This window comes from Felis catus, chromosome X, assembly GCF_018350175.1.
Source record: "Felis catus isolate Fca126 chromosome X, F.catus_Fca126_mat1.0, whole genome shotgun sequence".
NCBI lineage: Eukaryota > Metazoa > Chordata > Mammalia > Carnivora > Felidae > Felis > Felis catus.
In genome coordinates, this window is record NC_058386.1 from 15,633,298 (window position 1) to 15,659,311 (window position 26,014).

Consider the following 26,014-nt stretch of genomic DNA (forward strand, 5'->3'; position numbering starts at 1 on the left):
TCCATTTATGACACGCAAAGAACAACAACAAGTCACCATTACCACGAGAGAATGTTCAATTTTTTGATGACATAATGACTTCGTTCTTCAGTCCCCCGCACCAGCACTGATGGGCACAGGGTTTGGGTGTGAAGGTGGCAACTGACAACAAGGATGGCCCTCCCCGACTTGCCTGCTGTCTCTCTCTGGGATTTCCTTGATGGCTATTCGCACTTGGTTGCTCAGGTCTCTTCCGGCATACACGATCCCGTACGTGCCTTTCCCCAGCACGACCCTATCGCCGTTGGCATTGCGGTCATACTCATACTGAAGAAGGCAAAGCAACAGGATCAAAAAACACACAACTTATGGTAGAGCCCCATAAAAACCTAAACATTGTCCTGCAAGTTTTAATTTATAAATAATGTTATCTGAGTCCCGGGCAGGTCACATTCCTTAGGTTATGCTATTTTCAATACGTAATGACTTTAAAAGGGTCATACTCAGTTACTCATATATTAACAACATGATTTTATGAAATGGAATCCAAGAAATTCAAAACTACGAGTCATAGGTAACTTCATGGGCTCAGCGTTGGGAGATTCTGCCCCACTTTAATGCTGCAATTTAAAAAGGCTTCTAAGCATGCCAAGAGCCCCAAAGAGGTGCCCTCCTGCATGATCCCTCATTACCTTCTCAGGAAACCAATCCTTTTCTGTAGCCCAGAGAAGAACTGAAGGTCGATAAAAATTAAAATTGTCTTAATACAAAGCACATAAGCAGGGCCTTCTGCCTTTTAGAAGAACAGACCTAGCACCAAACACACCGCACACATTCTGCCTATAATCGCCACTGCAGTTTTGTCCCCCCAATCTCATTATCGAAAGGTGTTGTACAGCTGCATTCTAGTTGGTCCTTTTCGATGATTAAAACCAACATATCTCTAGGCTGAGCCATACTTGTTCTTTTTTGTGATCCGCTGTGCATACTTACAGAAGTGCACAGAACGTGTGTGGGTTCCTTCCACACACACTTTGAAAGATGCTCATGACAGTTAGGATCACTAACAGGTTCCCATCATGTCTGATTTAACCAGACATCAGCATGCTCCACAAAAGCCTTTTCTCTCACACCGTTTTCGGCCCCCACATCTGTTACCTTCAAAGTGCATCTTTTAGTTCATTTCCACAACAAACTTTGATTCTAAACTAAGAATTCAAGTACGTGAGTCAATGATTAAAATGAATCCTTTTGATATTTTCTGAAAGAAACCTCAAAGAATGAATTTCAAACTAACTTGATAGTAAAATACCATTAAATTGTCATCAATGGGAGGACCTCAATTAGTGGCCAACCTGAATAATTGTGCAATATTTAAACACACGTCTAACACTGTAGTAACTGTGGACGAGAGCTGTGTTGCCCAAAAGAGCTCAGGGTTCTCACACCTGTCAGACTGGCAATTATCAAAAAGATAAGAAATAAGTGTTGGTGAGGATGTGGAAAAAAAGGAACCCTTGTACACTGTTGGGAAGGCAAACTGGTGCAGATACTGTGGAAAACAGTATGGAGGCTCCTCAAAAAACAGGGCTGCCTGGGTGGCTCACTTGATTAAGCATCTGACTCTTGATCTTGGCTCAGGTCATGATCTCGTGGTTCGTGAACCTGAGGCCTGCATCGGGCTCTGCACTGATGGCGTGCAGACTCCTTGGGATTCTGTCTCTCCTTCTCTCTGCCCCTCCTCTGCTTGTGCGCTCTCTTGCTCTCTCTCAAAATAAACAAACTAAAAAAAAAAAAAGTTAAAAATATAACTACCACATGATCTAGCAATTCCAATGCTGGGTATTTACCCAAAGAAAATGACAACACCAATTCAAAGAGATACATGCACACCTATGTTTACTGGAGTATTTACAGTAGCCAAGATATGGACACAATCCCATGCCCACCCGTAGATGAATGGGTACAATGAACTGACCAACTATTTCTCTTGTAGTCTCACAAACATTATTAATCAGCAGAGAAAACCCTATCCATATGTTGTACACAAAATAAAACTTTACTTTAGTCCATGCCAAATTTTTCTTAAATATTCTGGCTGAGAAGATCCCAAAGTAATGAGGTTCTTCTACAGACATATTCAACTTAATCTCTGAAAGTCACAGATAGTGATAGCCAGCTCATTAATTCTAGAGTATTTTTAAATAGGAAGGATTCTCACAAAAAATGGGATGTTTTCTTTCAGCATCAAAGACACAATAAATATTTTTTTCCATGTTCTAGGTCTTCCATGACTTACCTCTAAGGTGTCCCCATCAGTTTCCCCCTCCAGCTCCACTGTACTACCCATCGTGTTGCTTATCATCTCTTTGACCAAAGCGCAAAACCTAGAACAGCAAATGTCACAAAGATGCTGATTATCATCACTCATGCTCCATAGCTTTAACTTAGCCTTATTACATTAAACTGTGGTTACATAAAGCAAGTTTGTACAATTTCGTGGAATAATCAATCTACTCCTTGATTTGACATAGTACCTTAATGACATAGTACCATTAAGGTACTATGTCAAATCTAGTTCAAATACTCAATGTGATACTTGAGTCCTCTCTATACAGGAGCCCCACCAACTGGTTGCCCAACTGAGGCCTGAACATCTCCAGTGACAGAGAACTCATTACCTCACAAGTTTGCTTATTCCGTGGACAACTTGATGAGAAGCTAAGCTTCTCATTGAGCTAAGACTCCTTTTAGGTGGGTCTCATCCACAGACTGCTTAGAATTAATCCCTTTTCTATGTAACAGTCCATTAGAAAAGTACGTAAATTTACTAAATCCCTTTAGGGGCGCCTGGGTGGCGCAGTCGGTTAAGCGTCCGACTTCAGCCAGGTCACGATCTCGCGGTCCGTGAGTTCGAGCCCCGCGTCAGGCTCTGGGCTGATGGCTCAGAGCCTGGAGCCTGCTTCCGATTCTGTGTCTCCCTCTCTCTCTGCCCCTCCCCTGTTCATGCTCTGTCTCTCTCTGTCCCAAAAATAAATAAACGTTGAAAAAAAAAATTTAAATCTTTCCTCCTTGTTCCCTCAATGTTTCCTCCAGGATTTGTTTTGAAGTCACTCCAGTAGCAGGTAATTCTTCAAAGGTGTCCCTGCATTACTCTCCTCGTCTGGCCCTAAGACCAGTGTTCCAGATGTGACCTAATCAGCACTAAGGATAGTGGGATCATCACCTCTCAAGTTGTCGACGCTCTAGTTCTTTGTAAACAGTAAGGTCTTAAGGAGAGGGGTGAGGAGGAAATGTGTAAGATGGCCTCATCATTCTCTTGACACAGATGAAGCTTAACATCAACTATTACCCCCAGGTCTTTCTCACGGATGCTGCTGGGCCACATCAGCCACTTCCGACATTTGTGCAGTTGTTTATTTATGTACAAGAGATTTGACTTGCAAAATTTTTATGGTTTTCTCACACGATCATAGGGAAGGGTATTGTATACTTCCAGATAATTTCCACAAAACGTTAAAACGTTATTTTCTGCAACCTATCCCACCTTTGCTTCTTCTAATCTCTGAAAGCTGGGAAAACCAAGAGTCAGAATTCTTAGGAGACATATGATACGAATTCACCAGAATAACTAGAATATAAAAGACATGACCATTTCTTGTCCATGTATGGAGCACGTGGAATGCTCGTGCACTGCTGCTGGAAGTGTGAAGTGATGCGCCTGCTTTGGAAAGCATCAACCAAAGCTGAATATAAACCTGCCCTACATCCCAGTAACTCCAGCTTCTAGGTATATACTCAACAGGAATCGGTATATGTTCACCAAAAGACATGTACAAGAAAGGTCACGGTAATTTTATTCATAATAGCACCAAACTAGAAACAATCTAAACGTTCACCACTAGAACAGATAGATTGCTGTATATTCACACAAAGGAATACTATACAACAATAAAAAGGATGAAATGGTACATAGATCATGGCTAAATCTAATGGATATTATTTTAAAAGAAGTAAGTGAGGAAGAGTAAACGCTTCATGGTTCTATTTATTTGAAGGTCAAGAACAGGCAAAACTAACCATTGGTGACAGAAATCAAAATAGTTACCACTGGAGGGGGGTTAATGACTGGAAAGGGGCACGAGCAACCTTCTAGGGTGCTGATATACCTAAGTGCACCTTACACACTTCACTTCTATGTATGTTACACCTCAATTTAAATATTATGTAAATACGGAGTGCCTGGGTGGCTCAGTCGGTTAAGCGTCTGACTCCTGATTTTGGCTCAGGTCACGGTCTCATGGTTCACGGGTTCAAGCCCCACATCGGGCTCTGTGCTGACAGCACAGAGTCTGCTTGGGATATTCTCTCTCTTTCTCTCTGCCTCTCCCCTCACTCTCTCTTGCGCACTCTCTCAAAATAAATAAATAAATTTAGAAGGAAGGAAGGAAGGAAGGAAGGAAGGAAGGAAGGAAGGAAGGAAGGAAGGAAGAAAAACCCGCCAGGAGCATCATGCTTACTGGTGAAAAACTGGATGCTTGCCCCCTGAGTTCAGGAAGAAGACAGGACATCTGCTCTTGCCACTTGTATTCAACAACTGCACTGGTTGGGCAATTAGGTAAGAAAAAGAAATAAAGGCATCCAGGTTGGAAAGGAAGAACTTTATCAATCTGCAGCACACATGATCCTGTATACAGAGAATCTTAAGAAATTCAGTAAGAAGTATGAGAACTGGGGTGCCTGGCTGGCTCTGTTTGGTAGAGCATGTGACTCTTGATCTCAGGGTTGTTTGAACTCCATCCTGGGTGTAGAGATTTAAAAAAAAATAAAATCATAGGGGCGCCCGGGTGGTTCAGTTGCTTAAGCGTCTGACTTCGGCTCAGGTCATGATCTCGCAGTTTGTGAGTCTGAGCCCCGCATCGGGCTCTGTGCTGACAACGGCTCAGAGCCTGGAGCCTGCCTCGGATCCTCTGTCTCCCTCTCTCTGCCCCTCCCATGCTCACACTCTGTCTCTCTCTCCCTCAGAATAAATAAACATTAAAAGAATTTTTTAATCTTAAAAATATTACAATCACTAAATGAGTTCAGCAAGTATATTTCTATATACTAGCAAGAAACACTCTGAAAAAGAAATTAAGAAAACTCCATTTGCAATAGCATCAAAAAAATAAAATACTTAGGTATATGGTTAACTAAAGAAGTATAAAACGTGTACACTGAGGGGCGCCTGGGTGGCGCAGTCGGTTAAGCGTCCGACTTCAGCCAGGTCACGATCTCGCGGTCCGTGAGTTCGAGCCCCGCGTCGGGCTCTGGGCTGATGGCTCGGAGCCTGGAGCCTGTTTCCGATTCTGTGTCCCCCTCTCTCTCTGCCCCTCGCCCATTCATGCTCTGTCTCTCTCTGTCCCAAAAATAAATAAACGTTGAAAAAAAAATTTTAAAAAAACGTGTACACTGAAACTACAAAAAAACTGTCAAAAGAAATTACAGACCTAAACAAATGGAAAGATGTGCCATGCTCATGGAATCGAAGGCTTACCGTGACATAATTAGAATGGCAACACTTCTCAAATTGGTCTACATATCCATTGCAATGCCTGTCAAAATCATAGCTGCCTGTTTTGCAGAAATTGTCAAACTGATTCTAAAATTCACATGAAATGCAAGCACCCACAATACCCAAAGTAATTATCAAAAACAAGAACAAAGCTGGGAGGACTCACATTTCCTGATTTCCTAACTTACTACAAACCTACAGCAAGAAAGAAAATGTGGTACTGGCCCAAGAACAGATATACGGATCAATGGAATAGAAGTGTAAGTCCAGAACTAAACTTTCCTGGTTATGGTCAATTGATTTTCTTTTTTTAAAACTTTTATTTATTTTGAGAGAGCGTGAGCAAGCAAGCACACACACAAGCAGGGGAGAGACAGAGAAAGGAGGAGAGAGAATCCCAAGCAGGCTCCGTGCTGTGAGCACAGAGCCCGATGTGGGGCTGGAACTCATGAATTGGAAGCTCATGACCTGAGCTGAAATCAAGAGTCTGACGCTTAACTGACCGAGCCACCCAGGTGACCCTGGTCAATTGATTTTCTGAGCCTGCCAAGACCGTGCAGTGGGTGAAAGGATAGTCTTTTCAACAAATGTGCTGGGTCAACCACATATCCACAAGCAAAAGAATGAAGCCGGACACCCTACTTTACACCATGTACAAGAATGAGCTCAAACTCGACCAGAGACCTAAATGTAAGAGCTAAAACTCTTAGAAGAAAAGAAGCACCATAAAAAACCTTGGCTTAGGCAAAATCTTACAGGACACCAAAAACACAAATCACAAGACAAAAAATAAATTGAACTGCATCAAAATTAAAAACTGTGCTGCAGAGATCATCATCAACAGTGAAAAAACCACCCGTAGAAGGGGTCGGGGAAGTTATTTGCAAATCACATATCTGGTAAAGGACTTGTATCCAGAACACGTAAAGAATCCTTAAAACCATTAACAAAAATACAAATAATGCAATTAAAAATGGGCAGTTGGGAGAAGCCTGGCAAACACCACTTTTCACCAGGTAAGCCAAGTTATTATCACCAGTAATGAGACAAAGATACTGTACAGATCCTGAAGTTGTGCATGAGAAGGACAGGACATCACTTCTGTGAGGTTCCTCCCCAAAATGCATGATGCTAATGTAATCGTGAGAAACAACAACCCCCAACTGAAGGGCTACACACGATCAATGGCCTGTACTCTTTGGAAGCATTAAGTCAAGAAAAACAAGGAAGCAATGATGAAGATAAACAGGGGCTACACAGATATGACCATTAAATGTCACATGATCGTGGATTGGAGTGCGGAACTGAGAAAAAATCTTGTGTTTTGCTGTGAAAGACATTAGTTGGACAGTAAGTAAAATGGGGATAAGGTTTATAGATTACAGAACCATATCAATCTTAATTTCCTGATTAGATAGCTGTGCTGTGATTATACAAGTGAATGTTGTTTTTAGGAAATATGCACTCAAGTAGCGAGAGGGATGAAGCATTATGTCTGCAAGTTATTCCTCAGCAGTTCAGAACAAAAATAATCATATGCATATGGAGAGGAATGTAAAACAAATGTGGTAAAGGAGTAACACTGGAGAATTCTGGGTGAAACATATGGAAATTCTTTGTACTGTTTCTCTGAAATTTTCTTTTATATATATATATACATATATATACATGTATATGTAGAGAGAGATCTATACATATATATACACATATATATGTATATATACATATGTATACATATACACACATATATACGTATAGATCCATCTCTATATATATAGATATATAGAAATTTTATTATCAAATTAGTTTCCATACAACACCCAGGGCTCATCCCAACAGATGCCCTCCTCAATGCCCACCACCCAGTTTCCCCTCTCTCCCACCCCCCATCAACCCTCAGTTTGTTCTCAGTATTTAAGAGTCTCTTATAGTTTGCCTCCTTCCCTCTCTGTAACTTTTTTCCCCTTCCCCCTCCCCCCGGTCTTCTGTTAAGTTTCTCAGCATCCACGTATGAGTGAAAACATATGGTATCTGTCTTTCTCTCTGACTGACTTATTTCACTTAGCATAATACTCTCCAGTTCCATCCACGTTGCTACAAATGGCCAGATTAGAAACTTTCTTTTTTAAAATTTATTTAAAAAAAATTTAGCCTGCTTCAGATTCTGTGCCTCCCTCTCTCCACCCCAACCCACTCGCATTCTGTCTCTGTCTCTCTTAAAAATAAGTAAACATTAAAAAAAATTGTTTTAAATTTTAAAGTAGGCTCCGCACCCAACGTAGGGCTTGAACTCACAACCCTGACATTAAGAGTCACATACTCTACCAAATAAGCCAGCCAGGTGCCCCTTCTGAAACATTCTTATAGCTCTGAATGTTTTCCCAAAATAAAAAGTTTAAAACATTCTTTTAATTGGGTAAGGGATTTGAGCAGATCATTCTCCAAAGAAGATATATAAATGGCCGGTAAGCTCATGAAAAGATGCTCACTATCATCAGTCATTAGGGAAATGCAAATCAAAACCACAATCAGATTCTACCTACTGCCCACTAGGATGGCTATAATCAAGAGGACAGACAATAACAAGTGTAGCAAGGATGTGGAGAAACTAGAACTTTCGTACACTGCTGACGACAATGTCAAGTGGGAAAACAGTCTGGCAGTTCCTCAAAGGTTAAAGAGAGAGTTACCTAAGACCCAGTAACTTAGCTCCAAGAGAAATGAAAACACAGGTCCATGCAAAAACTTGCACGTTAAGGTTCACAGTAGCATTATTTATAATAGCCAACAAGAGGAAATAGCCCAAGTGCCTTTCAAATGAATAGTTAAATCAAATATATCCATACAATGGAACAATGATCAGCCACAAGAAGAATGAAGTACCCACACAAGCTACAACATAGATGAACCATGGGAATATAATAAGTAAAAAATGTGAGACACAAAAGACCACATATGATATGATTACATTTATATGAAATGTCAAGAAAAGGCAAATCCAGAGACAGAAAGTAGATTAGTTTTTGCACAAGGCTGGGGTTAGGGGGGTTAGGGCGAGGGAAAATGGGGAGTAAGTGTTAACGGACACCAGGTTTCTTTTGCGGGTCATGAAAATATTCTAAAATTAGAACGTGGTGATGGTGGCAAAACTGGGAATTTATTAAAAAGGACTGAATTGTACACTTTCAATGGGTACACTGCATGGTATGTGATTCTTCCCTCAATGAAGCTGTAAAAGTAACTTTTTTAAAGTTAAAATTTCAGAAAAGGCAAATATTTTTCACAACAAAGACCCTTAAAACTGATTTGCCACATGGGGCATCTGGGTAGCTCAGTCAGTTAAGCATACAACTCTTGATTTTGGCTCAGGTCCTGATCTCAGAGTTGTGAGATAGAGCCCCACATTGGGCTCCCTGCTGGGCGTGCACCCTGTTTAAGGTTCTCTCTCTGCCTCTCTCTCTGCCCCTCCCCTGCTCACACTTTCTCTCCCTTAAAAAAAAAAAAAGTGAATTGCCATAATTAGTTTGCAAACACCTCAATCAGCTGTAACTTACCTACTACACTGGTCTTCAGTGGAGAAGTAGATTTGAAAGTCATCAGAATTATCATGGACATAAAGAAAACAACACCGTTCATCAAACTTTGATATGCTGTAAAATTGGAAAAACATAAGAATGCTTACCATATGTAAGTTATGATAACCCTTGTAAATTTTTCAGAAAAATCTAGTAATAGATTTTCTTCCATTTTGCAAATTTGAAAGATTCATTCATGTTTTAACAGATACCCCCCAAATTTGACTTCTGTTTCTCTATGAAAATGTTCCTAGCAGGGACATTGGTCTTGCCTATGTTTGTATTCTCGAGAACTTACCATATATGCAGTGCTAAACAAAGCACAGAGCAGCAAGAAAGGGAAAGAAATATGATCTCTGTCCTCAAAAGTTTAGAATTTCACACAAAAGACAGGAAGCTTATTTGTGAGATAATGTATTATGGTACCAAAGGAATTACTAGACTTGAAAAGTATCAGGACAGAGTATTTGTGGCCACACAAGGGAGGCAGAAATAAACATGGCATCTTAGCTCAAGAAAGGCGTTAAATGTTATCTGGTCCATTTCCATGTAAGGTTGGGATCTGACTCTACAGTGCCTGCCTTAGTCGACGTTCAGGTTTCCTGGACATACCCAGTGACAGAAAATCCCCATACTCCATCTGCTGATGGACTTAACTGCTAGAAAGTTCTATACCTACACTGGGCCAAAGCCTACACAATGGCCCTCATTTAGCCAGGTGGCACTATGGAAAAGCCCAAATTCTCTTCAAACGATGCCACTGTATCTTGCCTTAAGTTATCTCTTCCTGAGATCCACAGCTTCTTTAGCCATTCTTCCTGTGTTCAGGGATTATGTGACAAATAATGAGTTGAAACAGCAATAGTACAGGGAGATTAAAAAAAATTAAAACTAGGTTATACATAAATTTTGAAAACCGATTTGTAAAGGAACTACCACGATTAGTTGGGTAGCACTGGGAATGTGCAACACATGTTCTTTGTGTCACCTTGGTTCCAGGTTCTGATTCTCACCCCAGGCCCTTTGCACATCCTTGTTGATGAGTGAATGGCAGCAAAAGATAGATCCATGAGAAGGCACAAACAAAAGGTTCTTAAGTACATGTTCTTGTACCACTTAGTTTCTGGAGTAATAAGATTTTCAAAATGTTCAACACTTTTTGAATTTTATTTTTGCAGCAGCATTGCTCAAATTCACTACCCTGTTCTTAAATTATTTCCCCTCCCTTTAAAGTGACAAAAACATTCTAATTTAAACAGTGATATGTCTAGAATAGGATCGTACCATGTCTAGAGGTAACAGGGGATTCATTCAGTGGCCTGTGGTCTTGCAATCAGAGAAAGGACATACAGTTATAATCTGAGCCCTTAATTTAATGGAAACTATGAAGAAACAGAGTGTTAGAGTGACCTTGTCAAGGTCAAACAGTGAAAGAGGGATTAGAACTCACATCTGCTTCAGAGCCGCTCCTACCCTTGGTTGTGCTGGGAGAGTGAGGCTCAGAGTGCAGCCACAAGGGTCACCAAATGGTCACCACCCCTGGTCCAAAGAGCAAGCACCATACCTCTCCTTGGACTACACCACCTCTCCCCCAGCTAATAACAATTCCCTTGGCTCCGTTACTCTGCTCAGGAGACCCCAACCAAGTGTCATTACCAAGTAACTCCTTGGTAGAAGTACAGATTTCTAGGTTTCTGGGTTTTCCTGAGCACTTGAACATCAACGGCTTAAATAAGAAACACTTTCTAGAGATACAACTTCATTTTTAAAGAAAAGTTTGAGACAAGAGAGTTTTAGTCTATGGATACCACAAAAAGCTATTGTGTTACAACAAGCCAAGAAGCCCTGACTAGCAGCACATGAGCAAGGGTTACAAAGGAGCTCATAGTCTATTTCGGATTGTTAAAAATGAAAATATCACATATTATAAATAAGTGGAAACGTTAAAGTAATAAAACACTGTCATTATCACCTGTATTAAAACAATAATTCCATTTTTCCTTATGTTCGTTCTTACCTTATTCCCCTAATGGAAGAAGCTGTAAAGTTCCATTCATGAATTTGTTTCTGTTGGTTTTAAAGACAAAAGTCAGTAGAGCTTGATTTTTTTCCACGCAAAAAAATTTTGGGGTGTTTCATTCTCAGGTCACTTTTGCTATTTTACTTTCAATAGAGATTTATAAGTTAGAGCAATATATTTTATATAACTTGGAAGACCTGAAACACTTTCTAAAAATTTAGGTATCCTAAAAATTCATTTGTATCTTTAATCCAGTTTAGAGCAAATGATCTAAATTTGAAAGAGTATAAGCACAGAGTAAACACACACTGAATGGACTTTCATCTTCTGTCGACATACCAGGAAAACTTGAAAATGAGTTTGGGAACAGCCCACCTAAGTTGAGTGACCTGTGAAAATGTTTGCAGAAGCAAGACTGTGGCAGACTCCAGTCAGTGTTCTCCAATCTTTCTTTCTGTCCCTGGGCACACAGCTGGAATGCATTTCCCAGCCACCCCTGCAGCTAGGTGGGGCCACAGGATGAGGTTCTGACCAACGGGGTCTAAGGAGGAATGATGTGCTCCACCTGTGGGCCGGGCTCATAAAAACCTCCCCAGCCATCCTCTATTCCGCTACAGGGAACGGAGACTCTGCCAACCTGGATGTGACACAAAGCACAGATAAAGCACAAATATTTGGGGGCTATGTGTTTCAGCAGATACCTTATTATCATAACTAACACAAAGACTAACTTGGATTTCAGTCTGTACGTGACAGATTTTTTAAAATAACTGTTCCCTCCCTCCACTGCCATTCCACGCACGTCATAAACTTTGCACAAAGCTAAGCCTCAAAAGAAATATCTGAAATCCTTTTCAGAAGGGCCAAAGGCTACAATACCGATACATCACAACAATGGACAATCATTTAAAATAAGAAAATACATTTGGTTGGCCTGAACAATGTCATAAGTGACCAGCTCAGCCCCCAAGAGAAGTGTCAGAGCCCAATGACTGAGCATATGGCTTAGGAGAATAGCCATGAGCAGTGGGGTGACAAGTTACCTGCCATCCTGGAGGAACGACAACAGGAACAACGGGAAATATGGCCCTCAATGGGAGAAGATCCACTCAGAGGTGTTGATTAAGCACCTACTATGTGCTGGGTAAGTACTGTGGACATAGCAGAAAACAAAACTCCTGCCCTCATGGAGCTTCCATTCAAGTGAGGAGAAAGGAAAAATAAATTAAGTAGTAACTTAATAGGACAGAGGACGAAAAGCACCACAATGCCAGATAGAACCAGGAAGGACATCGAGGTGGGGCAGGAGTCATGATGTTAAACTGGACGTTCCGTGAAGGCATCTCTGATGACGTTTGAGCAGTAGGCTAAAGCAGGTGAAGGCCTGAACCATGTGGGTATCTGGGGGGGAAAGAACAGTCCCAGGCAGCGGGCACAGCAAGTGCAAAGGTCCTGAGGCAGCAGTGTCCTGGCATGTTTGGGGACCAGCCAAGAGGGGAGCATGCCTGGAGCGAGTGACTGAGGGGAGTGGGTGAGGAGGCTGGAGAGCTCACGACGAAGATCATGCAGGGCCTAGGAGACCATCATCAGGACCTCAGTTTCTACTCTATAGAAGACGGGAACCAGTGAGGGCTGTGAAAGATGAAAGCATATGCTAATATGAAAGCCAGCACACTGGACCCAACCATGTAGAAAGACTGAGCATATTTCAGAGTTCTATTCAAAGTCACTGAAAGAAGGCAGTGGTGGAGAGCAGGAGCCTACCTTCGGATTAGGGTACAGAAACAGGAACCAGGACAGATTCAAGACAGCCTTGGGCCACCTACCTATACCTTCAAGAGGCTGCATGTGCATAAAAAGCTCAGCCACAGGGGCACCCGGGTGGCTCACTTGGTTGAGCGTCTGACTTCAGCTCCGGTCGTCATTAACAGTTCGTGAGTTCAAGCCCCCATCAGGCTCACTGCTGTCATCGCACAGCCTGTTTCAGATCCTCTGTCCCCCTCTCCCTCTGCCCTTCCCCCGGTGGTGCGCTCTATCGCAAGCATTAAAAAAAACAACAACAAACCTCAGCCACAGGAGTTTTTGAGGTATTCCCAGATGGTAGGTTTACTGTGAGGTAGCTTTATGGAGCTTCTTGATTGGGGAGGAAGATTTGGCTAAGAAGTAAACAACACACACTCCTCTTTCCCTTTCTATCATAACCAATGGGCATTTGAGGTACCGGCTTTGTAGATACTATGGATATAAAACATACAAGTCCTGCATGGGCTTGCAGAGCACTTGGGGAGACATTCTCAAAAACCGATCAATAAGCAACAGGAAATACTGTGTACACGATACAGGCAAGAAGGTAGCCTACAGTGAGTGAAAGGAGCGGGAGGGTGGTTAGAGACACCTCGGCAAAGTTGGAACTTGGGTCACTGGAAGAAGAAATTACACGGAATAAGGATGACGGAAGTGCACATGTGAGCCCCTGTGGGCCAGCTCAGGGGACAATGAGAGGGCGGGATTATACAAGGGCTTGACACTCAGTACGAGAGTGTGAGTTTTAATCTGGAAAGCCATGGGATCCAGTAATGGTTTGGGCCAGTACAAGTGTTTTAAAATTATGAAAGTTCTGAATTGAAATACACCATACATTCACAAAAGGGCACAGTGACTGTCACAGTCCATTTCCACAAAATGAATACTTGTTGTAACCAGCATTTAAATCAAGAGACATGGGGCACTGGGTTGCTCAGTCGGTCGAGCATCTGACTCTTGATTTCAGCTCAGGTCATGATCCCAGGATCTTGGGATCGCTCCCACTGTTGGACTCCACGGTGAGCGTGAAGCCTGCTTAGGATTCTCTCTTACCACCCCCCCCACCCCTCTGTTCCTCTGTGTGTGCTCCTCTCCTGCACACACACACACTCTCTCATGCTCTAAAAATCAATCAAGAGACAACATGAGCAGCAGCCCAGAAACTTCCCTCATAACCCCCCCATCTCTAGTCATCCAAGAGTAGAAACGGCAACTTCTGCCTGTTCTGGAATATTATGTGAATGAAATTGTGAAGCCTGCACTCTCTTGGATGTGCAAGTGGGGTTTTTCATGAAGCATCTGGTAGTGGAAGTCAGGGTGGCTGCGCAGGGTCTGACCCAGTGGCCTGGTGGGTCACCTGGCACGGACTACCGTCTCCATCATGAACGCAGGGGCAATTTTCCTCCCATCCCGAGCCTCCCGTTTCAGCAGCGTCCTCATCCTTTTGGAGAGGGGATATTTTCCCTCTGAATCATGAGGAAATGGACTCAAGACTACAGCTTTCCATGTCGGGGTCAGAAGCTCCCAGGAAGAGTTTCCTGGGAGCAAGAGCCAGGGTGGGCTATGGAGAAACGGGCCACGAAGCCAGAGGTGGGGACAGGCCTCCAGGGTTCCCCCCACCCCGGGCGCCTCAGCACCTGCCCTCCTACTCCCAGAATGCAGATCTCTGAGGGAGGAATCTTGGGCATCTGGGACAATTCTGTAGACTCTGGACGTGTCTGTCCTGTGGCTCTCTTACATAAGCATAAAAGGTGGCGAGGACGACGACAGAGCTTTCCCCAACAAGCAGCCCTACCCGCGTGGTCAGCGCTGGTGGCTACTATGTGCCCGGTGGTGACTCTGGGGCATGAGAGTTGCTGAGGGGGCAATGCTGCATTTGTCCCCACGCCGGGTAGCCTACTTGCACTGTTGCACTGGGTGCCACTGGTGCCGGTCTAGGAAGGCCAACCGTGCACACCTCTTCCCAACCCCACGTTTGCAGACCCACCGGACGTGGCTTGAAACTGGCCACGGCAGGAGTAGTTACACCGCAGAAACCGCCAAACGCCACGGGTCAGCCCTCTGCTCCCATGCCCCCTGGAGAGCCGGCTGTTAAACATTTACCAGCAGAAGTTTCTGAATCCTTGGCTAGCAAACCAGAACTGAATTTCTCTGACAGCAGTGTGGTCCGCCAGTACGCGACAGAACACCGTGCACGTGCGTGATCTCTCCCTGCTGGGCACAGCCCACCGGGAGAAGACGCAATGCCGTGGAGAAATGTCACCCTCACTCCAGGCGAATCTGCTGGCTTTTACAGCCTACAGAATTTCAAAAATGCAAATGCAGGCAAAAGCAAAAGCTTCCTCTCAAAGAAAAAAAGGCAATTTATATTTCCCTCAGACGTTTGTTCTGACAACTACAAGCACTTGTGCAAAACATTTCATCAGTCAGGGAAAACTAGCATTTGCTGCTTATATAGTTCTTTTCCATTTCTTGTTACAGACTATATACAAAGTAAAACATTTACAACTAGGGAGACAGTATATGTACCCATGGAAATTTCCGTTAAGGGCCAGCAACCATTAGAGGATTCAAATAAAATGGGCAAAGTGTGCAGAATTCCAGGAGACCAAAAACATTTGGCTCTAAAAGTCTGAGGAGTCACTTGAATAACATTGGTTTTTTACTCCAAGTACTTGTCAAAACAGGAGGTGTTCTGTGCGTACATCAATGGAATACTGAGGTCACAGACCAGAATTTTGAAAACCCTCTCGTATCAGAGTGGCATCAATGACACAACGGAAACAAGCAAGGTCTGTCTCTAGTACAAGAACTCCAACATCAGAAGCGGGGTGCTTCTTGGGGGTGGGTACTGGAGGGGGGCACAGAGGGGGCATAAGCCAGGCTTTGGGGGTAGTGGGGTCTGATGTTCTCTTCCTTGGCCACGCTGGTTACTCAGGTGTGTTCACTTGGCAAAAATCCATCAAACTGTACATTTATGACTGATGTGCTTTTCAGTGTCTATGACACTTCCATAAAAGGTTAAAAACAACCAAAGAGGCAAATTTAACAGACCATCTCCATTCTTCAAAGGAGCTCTAGCTGTTTGAACACCATGTGTATATTTTATTTTGGCCTTTTTTCTTTTGCAGTATTTAAACTAACACACACAGTGGAGCAAACCAAAGAAACCAACAACCCCAAGCACATCAGAGCAGCTCATGTCCCCTAATGGCTGCTGACTCTGATGAACGAGAAGGTCGCTACACTGTTAAATCTTAGAAAAGTTACTGGCTTACACTTGTGCTGTGGACTGAATGTTTGTGCCTCCACAAATCAGCTGTCGAAACCCCAATATGACGGCACTGGGAGGTGGGACCTAGGGGAGGCTATCAGGTCATGAGGGTGGAGCCCTCGTGATGGGATTAGTGCTCTTATTAAAGGAGACACAAGGAAGACACTTCTTCACCATGTGAGGACACACCAAGAAGAGGGCCTTCACCAGAACCCGACCATGCAGGCACCCTGTCCTCAGACTCCCAGCCCTCAGAACTATGAGAAATATTCTTTAAGCCCTTAGCCTACGGTGTTCTGTTATAGCCGCTCAAGGGTACTAAGGCAACTTGAGATTTTGTGTCCCCTTTTTTTTTTTTTTTAACATCTTTACTGAGGTATAATAATAGACAAAGAAGTGCACATATTTAATGCACATAATTTGATGAGTTTGGACATATTCAAACACCATAATCAAGGTAATATCCATGTCTAACACCTCCCGAAGTGTCCTTGTGTCCCTTGGTTTTAGTTTCGTGTGTGTGGGGGGGGGGGGGCGGTGGCGGATAAGGACACATGAGAATTACTCTCTTAAACCGTGAAGCATGCACAGTGCTGGATTGTTCACTCCGGGCGCCACAGCGTACAGCACACATCCGCAACTTCTGCATCCAGAAGGCGGACTTCATACCAGCCGAACGATGGGGAGGTGCCGTGTCGTGACTATTTCTGATAAGGAATTTCTTACACGATTTTGGGCCTCCGCTTATTCTCCCATGTTGCATTTCATTGTTGAGGATACTGTTTACTTTTACCTGATGAAGACCTAATTGCTCACGCTCTTATTTCCAGGAGAAAAATCCCTCTTTGCCTAGTTAATGGCAGAAGTCCCCCCGCGCTCCATGAGAACATATACATAGTGAACAGACCCACATAATGAATGCACTTGTCAAAGGTGCTGGATCTTTTCATGACTAAAAATATTTCATTCAAGAAAAGAGCTGAAGAAGTACTTTAGACACACAGAGACAAAAATATAGCTACTACCACAAAACATCAGGCCTGGCCCGGCATTTCTGTGATCTCTTTAGCGGGCAATTAAAATGTTCCCTCTCCTATATCCTTGGTGTGAATATAAATTGAAACGGGACAAATATGCCAGTAGCTCTCAAATTTTAAATATATGTGGTCTTTAAAACCAGCAAGTCCATTTCTGGGAATCTCTGCTCCTGAAACAATCTATAGGAGTGTGCAAGGTGACACCGCCAGGACGTACACCAACGCATCTATCATCAGCTAGAGTGCACAGGTGAGGCTGAAAGGTGCACTGCAGGAGACTGGGACCATAATTTACAGTTCAAGCATACTCAGAAATGGACCACCATGATACAGGAATATGGGGAATATTCCAACCAAAAACATCAGGGGGATCATTGTGTGCTATACGGAAATAATGTCTAAGATGTGAGAATCAGGGGCGCCTGGGTGGCTCAGTGGGTTAAGCGTCTGACTTCGGCTCAGGTCATGATCTCACAGCTCGTGAGTTCGAGCCCCGCGTCGGGCTCTGTGCTGACAGCTCAGAGCCTGGAGCCTGCTTCATGTTCTATGTCTCCCTCTCACTCTGCCCCTCCCCTGCTCATGCTCTCTCTCAAAAATAAATAAACATTAAGATGTATGAATCAGTTAAAAAAGAGTAAGATGCAAAATAATAAATATATACTGTAGGATCTCACTTTAACAAAAATACTCTATGTATATATACACACACGCACGCACAAAATTATATATAAAACGTACGCATGTATAGGGGGACCTAAGTGGCTCAGTTGGCTAAGTGTCTGACTTCGGCTCATGTCATGATCTGACAGCTTGTGAGTTCGAGCCCCACATAGGGCTTTCTCCTGTCAGCGCAGAGCCCGCTTCAGTTCCTGTCTCCCTCTCTCTCTGCCCCTCCCCAGCTTGTGCTTTGTTTCAAAAATAAAACATCAAAAAAATTAAAATAATAAATATATGCACGTATACACACTCTTACACATACATAAGGCAGTGCAGAGAATGGTACGGATGAATATCCACCAAGTCAGTGGGGATGGGAATAAGGACAGGGTCTGGGGGATTTGGAGGGACTTTCCCACTACTCCTTATCCACTTCCTCAGGGTGTAACTTCTTTTTTCCACACTGTATTCATTTGCATAAACATACACAAAGTCATACCCACACATGTGTACACAAAGAAACATCAAATGGAAAAACCAGCATCCTCTCTCCCATCTGTGATTATATCCTCTTGCACTCACAGATCTTACCAGTCAGGCACAGGTACCTATTCTTTCAAGTACTGCAACACAGACCCTCCTACTTGAATACCAAATTTCTGATTCAATAGCACAGAAGCGAGAGACAGCTATGGAAGATTTTTTTCTTACCATTTCTGTGGGTGAGACATGCCACAGGAAAACCGTCTTCTCCTCAGCATCACTGTTTATAGAAACATATGAAGGCTGGTAGACTTTGGTTGGTTCTATCACCAGCACCTGAAAGGACAGATTTCTGTGATGCACAGGAATATCCCAGACAGGTCACTCTGCCCAGTGAGCAAGTGGGAAGCGCTGTACTCCACAAATACTCGAGGACCTACTGTGTGCCAATACTACTCTAGGGCCCAGGGATACCGCAATCTTGACAGCAGTCCCTTCCCCACGGCGGGGGAGGAGTCTCTGCTCTAATGGGGCACACAAGAAACAAACATATAGGGGCATGGAATACGGTCACCTATATGGCTGTGAAGCAAACACGACAGAATAAAGGTGGGGCGAGCACTTTAGATGGGGTGGCCAAGAAAGGCCTGCCCAACAAGGTGGCAGAGAAGAAAGAGGGAGGCTACAGTTTTTGAGAGAAATGAAGCAAACTGGATGATCTGTGAGTAGGTGTCCAAGTCTATGAAACATCCAAGGGAATGAAGAGTGAGGTGACATTCCATGAGTAATGTTTTATTGCTGGGGGAGAGGGAGAGGAAGGAGATGGGGAGAAAGGAGACAGGGAGAGGGAGGGGGAGGGGGGAGAGAGAATGAATGGCTTTCCAAAGCAAATACAGCAACCTAATTAAGAGCGTTAAATCTAGGTAGAGATTACACAAGTGTCTGTTATTTTTTTGTCCCTTTCAATAGGTTGGAAATATTTCATAATTAAAAGAAGATTTTAAAACTTAGTACCCAAGAACAAAATCATTATCATAATCATTTCAAACAACTTAATCTCTATTAGCAGTTTAATGAAATTCCTGAACACAGCATGTTCACAAAATCTCATGGCATAAATACAAAATACAATTATGTCAAGTTCAATGTCTAGGATGCTTACGTATCTTACTTACGACTCCTTACAATATGGTCATAAAATTGAAACAAAAACTTAATGAAAAGCTAATAGCCATTTTGCTTTGCAATAACATTTTAAAAATTAATTAGTGGTATTGGAGGCAAACCAAAGCTCAATGGGAAACAGCGTCAAATTCCAAAATTTTACTATTAGTCTTGCACTGATTTAGAACAGGGTATCTCCACCTTGGTATTGCTGACATTTGGGGCCAGACGATTTTATGTAGGGGGAGGGGCTATCCTATGCACTGTGGGATGTCTGGTGGCACCCCTGGCCTTCGCCAGGTGCCTGCCACTCGCTAGGTGCCAGTAGCAATACCTGCTTCGCAGCTGTGACAACCAAAAATGTCTCCAGATATTGCCAGATGTCCCCCGGGAGACAAAATGATTCTGTCAAGAACCACTATGTTAGAGGGCAGAGCCAACTTGTTCTAGTGAGCTGATCTATCCTTGGCTGATTCTACCAAAGACTGATGGGTATCTTCACATTTTCAACAACTCTAAGGTTTTCTCCCTTTCAGAGTATTCAATAATTAGCACCAATCCCCAGTTTCTTTGGCTCTATCTGAAAGAAATGGATTTAGCATGACTTACTGGAAATCTGAGTCCATTAGCAACTTCATTTGTTGCCTCAAATATTATATCTAGCCAGAAGTTAAGCCGTTCTTGCCTGGGCGAATGTTCAATAATGGGTTTCCTGAAGCGCTGAATTAATAACAAGTTCTGAACTAATGATCGGAGGTACCTGGAAAAATCACAAGCACCAATAAATTAGATCCTTCAAGAAATGGAATTCAATTCTACTCCCTGTAAAAGAGGTTCCCCAAAAGCTTAATTTACTTAAATTCACAGTGTGTAGTGAGTGCTTCTTCATCATTTGGCAGCCACACACTTAATCAAAAGAAGCCCGAACACCGGGCAAAATAAGTTGGTCCAACAAAATCATACAGTATGGCTTTTCACCAACATTGGGCTAATGGTATTCCAAGTGTAGACACTGGCAGACATTTTCTAACAACTACCTTAATAACAATGTAGTTTGAAATTCAAAGCAATTACAAAATGACAAAATTTCAAACTCACAGTCTTTTTTAAATCAACCTTTCTATTTTCAGGTAATTGTAGATTTACGTATACTTGTAAGAAATAATACAGAGATCCCATGTAACCTTGGGCCTGGTTTATACCAAGGATGACAGCTTATAAAATTCTAGAACAACATCACAAGCAGAATACCAACACGGACACAGTTAAGATAGAAAACATTTTCACAGTCACAAGGGTCATGCTTCCCTTCTGTAGACATGACATTTTCCTCCCATCCCTCTCTTCTCCTCCTTGACCCCAGACAATCACAAATGTGAAACTCATCAATTTTTTTTTATTAGATCTGACCAGGTAGATTTTGAAGTTACGAGGTCTTCAATCTCCCCACTTCTTTACTGTCTTCAGGCCAACTGAAGTTTCTGAAACATAGCTGTTGGGCAGTGGTGGTCACATCACCACTGGTAGTGAATGGGGATGGAGCACTGAAGGACTGAAAACACTGGACTACTAGGTTGCTCTTTGAGGATAAAGTCTGCGGCTGCTCCGGGAAGGCACACGGCTAGACTCTGACTGACTTGCTTGGGAACCATGCAGTGAAGGGTTAATTCAGTAGGCCTGGGTCCTCCAAACTCTACACATTCCAAGGAAGGTCTGGCTCTTGACTGGCTTCTGAGACATTGCCTCTAAGCCCTTGGGACATCCAGCCTGATAAGAGTGTTTTTGCTTACCTGGGGCCTTGGGCCATGCTGTATCAGTGCCATATCTACAGAGGCTGGGGACTCAGTGACTAAGGTCAACTACATGGGTGCTCCATGCTTACACAACTGAACCCCCATAAGACCCTGAACACCGAGACTTGGTGAGCTTCCCTGGTTGTCAATACTTTGTACATGTTGCCATACATTGTTGCTAGAAGAAGTAAGCACTGTCCATGTTACTCCACTGGGTGAGGACAACTAGAAGCTTGTACCTACTCTCTCCTGGACTCTGTCCTACGTGCCTTTTGCCTTTGCTGATTTCAATCTGTGTAATTTTATTGTAATAAACCTTAGCCATGAGTACGACAGCATTCCTGAGTTCTGTGAGTCTTTCTAGCAAATCATGAAGCTCAGGGTGGTCTCGGACCTACAATATCAGGTCCCAACGCTGTAAGTCAGTGTAGGTACTAATGTAATTAGAACGTATTCAAGGCTTGGCTGTCGCCTCCCTGGAGTCGGCTCTGTCTAGCTCAGGTGCAGCAATGCACTTTAAAAGTAGAATTCTGGCAACAGCAACCACTCCAGGAAGGCTGGAGACTCTGCCTGAATCCCTATTGGCTCAGCCTCAGAAAAATTTCAACAGGCTGATATAGTTTGGGGATCAAATTTAGGTCCTTCAGATTGGGAAGAAAAAGGGTCCAACTAAAAATAACTGAAGAGATTCCGACCCCTGGGAGTCCAGATTGGCCCAGTGAACTGGGAAATAACGGGACAGATGAACACGGGTCATTAAAAGTAAAAAATTTTAAATGATGCGTGTAATCCAAATGCATTTTAGACAAATCAGAAAAATAGAGATAAGGAAAAAAGATTAGAAACTTCTTATTAGGCTACCTCCTTGAGATCACCACTGTTGATATTTCAGGGAAAATCCATCATACATTTATTAGTTACACAAATATCTAACAAGCATCTATTTTGAGACCACAGGAGTCAATGACATAGTGACGATTCTAATGGAGCTTCATGTCTATTGGCAAATCAGCTATTGCCCACCTCTCACAGACCTTGCTCTTAGTCACATACCAAACCCAGATTAATTAAAAGACCACACAGAACAGTGGTTCTCAAAGTGTGGTTCCCCAGAGCAGCAGCATCAGATTGTCATTTGTAAATATAAATCCTCAGGCCCCACCCTAGACCTTTGGAACCAGACAGCCTAAGGGCGGGCCCAGCTATCTGTGTTGTAATCAACACAGCTGATTCTGATACCTGCCGAAGTTTGAGAACCACTGAGAGAGGAAAATATACCCTGCAATGGGCTTTTCTTATCCTAGGATAAACCATGAACGCAAGTCCATGCCTCCCAGTGTTCTTTCTTGCCATTTTCATGGCGACACGATGGGCTAAGCTAGGGCCACTGCTCTGACTCCATTTTCTTGACCATATCTTGGTCGTTTAGTTCCAGTTTCCACGCGTGATGCACATCACTTTGTGGGTGTGCTTTCAGCTTTACTACCTGCTGTCTCACAAATACGTACTAGTGCTGAGGAAGGTTTTGTTCTTGAGGACCGAGATGACGACCTGAAGAAAGTACTAAGATTGAGAGCATCCTCTTGGAGACAGAGCGCGTAGGGACGTATTCTGTGCATGTACGTGCCCATCTGTCTGTCGTTCCCTCCTGTCACATAAAACCAAGTGAGCCTTCAGAGCTGTTCTTCGTGCCCTAACTTTGCTTTAATGAAGAAGTCAGAAGGAGAAACACGGCAATCGTTATTGTCTTTTGCATTTATCCCTCTCCTCTCTGGAGAAAACCCTTCAGAACGAGATCAGATATTGAGAGAAGCGAAGGCCACACACAGACATGACTCACCAGACTGGAGGTTTCAGTTTGAACAACCTCTCTGCCGCCTGGACAGCCTTCCCGACATCATTGGCCAACATGCTGACGTTGAAGAACTGACCCACATCCCAGTAATTGTTCATTTTCTCCAAGCTCCCTTTTCTTCCCAATAAACTGTTTAGCCGGACACCTTAAGAATTTGAATTTTACATGAAGTTATGAAAAATATTTCTAGTTTCTATCACATTATGCAAGCCTTTAGATAGAGGAAAAAGTACTCATTTTATGTTGGCTGCCATCTCAGGCAGGCTATCAGAGAGTAATTGTTCCTTTTGAAACAAAATGCTAGTTATTTGAACGAAACGCTAGTAACTTTTAATGCTGAATTTGTGTTACCAAAGCACATCAACATCTGCTATCAAAAATAACTTTACCTATTTTCCTTAGTTCCATGGAAGTTTCAAATTGCTGTCCCGCAACTATCAGCAAAATTGCCAGGTTAATTCCTGAATAGAGAGATGACTGGAGCGCAAATCCTCTGCGATACCTGCCGGTACAGAACCGCCCGACTCTTATTATGGCAGAAGCAAAAAATTATAAATAATGGCACAAGCCCACCTTCTCATGAACTTTTTTTTTTGACCAACTAATTGCTTGTTTTCCAGATCCCCTCCCTCTTTACAAACAGCTACATCCAAGCACTCAAACAGCTCCTTGAAAATGTCATAATATTAACACTAAGGAGTTAAAAATTTTTCATCAGTTTTATACTTTTTGATGAAAAAACCATGATCACTGTATAAAATAAGGAAATTATTTTAAAGTGCACAGAAGAAATTTAAAACCTTTTTATAACCCTATCCCCCAAAGTAGACCACAATTTGATGTCCAAATCACACTTTAAAAGTTAGACTCCATTTGTACATTGAGCATTCTTTATTAGGCGAAAATTCCATCAATTGTAGGCAATTACTCTGCAGGGTGTTTGTTTGCTTCTATCACAAAATGGAGTCATTTTTTTTTTCACGTACGAAGCAGTACCGGCAGGATCCTGGCCCCCAGATTGCTCCGAGAGTAGTGGCACAGCGTGACAGAAGAGCAGGGATCTGTCACCCTGGGGTAAAGAACAACATGCAAAATAGAGAGTACCATTTTTACACCTGAAGTTTAAAGAGCGCCATTTTAATTCTCTTATTCTTTTTTTCTCTACATAAAAAGCTTCTTCCCCTTCCATGAGCGAGTAGAAATATCATGGTTGGGAACAAAGAATTTGATCCACGAAGTAACAACACTAAAATGTTGTTAAGTGGCACAGTTCATACCAAAGACTTGTAAACCAGGAGGAATTTGATCACTCGTGTGACAACAAGAGAGTTAAACACCAACAAAATACTAATTGTGGAAGGGAGAACCTATCATTTAAAGTCGATTACAATTCAGTTTTATCAACTTTGTGGCTAATAATACAAGTATGCTCTGATGAACCAGAGGACACTAAGGAAGTCATTCCAACCCTACCCAATAAAATTCCAATAAAATTGAAAAACCTTCCCCCTCCCCCATTATGTCCTATGGTATTTGATTTTTTTTCTACTTTTACTATCAAAAGCTATCTAGGAAGAGTGCAGGGAGGGTGACTTCTCTATGCCTCTTATCCATAAATCAAACAGGCCCAGCTTAGGGGCAGAGAAGACTTGAACTGGGAATCAGGATTGCAGTCCCAGGTTTGCCTCTTACCAGCCCCCTGCCTCCCTGTGCCCATGGTCCACATTAGCACCTGAGGCCCTGGGTAAGATAACCCCAAGGTCTCACCATACCAGAGACTAAGCTTCATTTGTTCCTATAACCACTGCCTTATGAAGTGGATGGAGAAGGGCTCCTAGGACTTTGGTGAAGGAGCCACAGGCAGTCATTTCCTTACCTGAGGGCTGAATTCTTGGCCACTGTGATGGGAACACAGCTTCCTATTTCGGCTCTACCCAGTATTAATTGCTCCTTAGCACCTTGAGCGATTCCTACCATACAGTACATCAGGTGCAATTACAAATAAAATAAGGTCCCTGCCCTCCAAGAAACTATACTATCGTAGAGGTAATAAGATCTACACACAGCTAGTGCAATTAGGGAAAACACAAACTTGAATGTGGTAAGTATCCTAAAACTACACAAATCCATGTCTACAGGGGCTCACAGAAGTGGGGCCACCCCTAGAAACTCGAGATATGGCACAAAGATGGAAAGATGTGCAATGACAGAGATTTGGAAAGGAAACCTCCAACAGAGAGAATGGCAGGAACAGAGATGAGAGTCTGCAAAACTCCTAAGAAACTTCAGTTTAGTGAGCCATGTATCAGGTAGTGGGCAATGGGGCTCAGGGTGGGTTGGAGAAAGTTTGCAGAGCACCTAGACTGGTATTCTAAGAAGTTTGAGTTTTTATTTAATAGGAAATGGAGAGCCATGGTGGGTCTTGGAGCTTTAGGAGGAATAAGGCATAGTGGTTCAATCTACAAGGATAAACTTTAGAGACACCAAGCACAGAGCCTACTTGGAAAACTGTTAGAACACTCCTGGCAAGAAAGTAAAAAAAAAAAGTGGCACTGACCACGGTGGTGGTGATGAGCAAAGACTGGCAGGGAGTGAGGCAAGATACAGAGAAGGGCTGCGATGGGGAACTGACCATATGGGGAGGTAAATGAGTGAACATTACCAGATGTTAAAAAAAAAAAAAGTCTATGTGTAGGAGGCTGAAGAATGGTAGTGAGAAAGCAAGACGTTGGAAGCCATCCCTTGTGGAGAGGTGAGGATTTCAGCCTGGATACACTGCATCTCACATAGCGGCACCACCTCTGGGTGGGACAGATGGGC

The 26,014-nt window shown here is 42.9% G+C and overlaps 1 protein-coding gene across 4 annotated transcripts in view; it reads right to left on the reverse strand.

Moving 5' to 3' along the window:
- MAP3K15 (mitogen-activated protein kinase kinase kinase 15) overlaps positions 1-26,014 on the reverse strand; it is a 123,835-nt gene that overhangs the window by 27,382 nt on the left and 70,439 nt on the right. For all 4 annotated transcript variants that reach the window (XM_045050412.1, XM_045050414.1, XM_045050413.1 and 1 more), the window contains exons 8-15: positions 23,584-23,696; positions 23,180-23,339; positions 20,156-20,306; positions 18,611-18,718; positions 11,126-11,175; positions 9,088-9,183; positions 2,279-2,366; positions 173-306 (exon numbers count right to left, since the gene is read on the reverse strand). In XM_045050412.1, the coding sequence (XP_044906347.1) occupies positions 173-306; positions 2,279-2,366; positions 9,088-9,183; positions 11,126-11,175; positions 18,611-18,718; positions 20,156-20,306; positions 23,180-23,339; positions 23,584-23,696 (900 nt within the window). The remainder of the gene's footprint in view (positions 1-172; positions 307-2,278; positions 2,367-9,087; positions 9,184-11,125; positions 11,176-18,610; positions 18,719-20,155; positions 20,307-23,179; positions 23,340-23,583; positions 23,697-26,014) is intronic.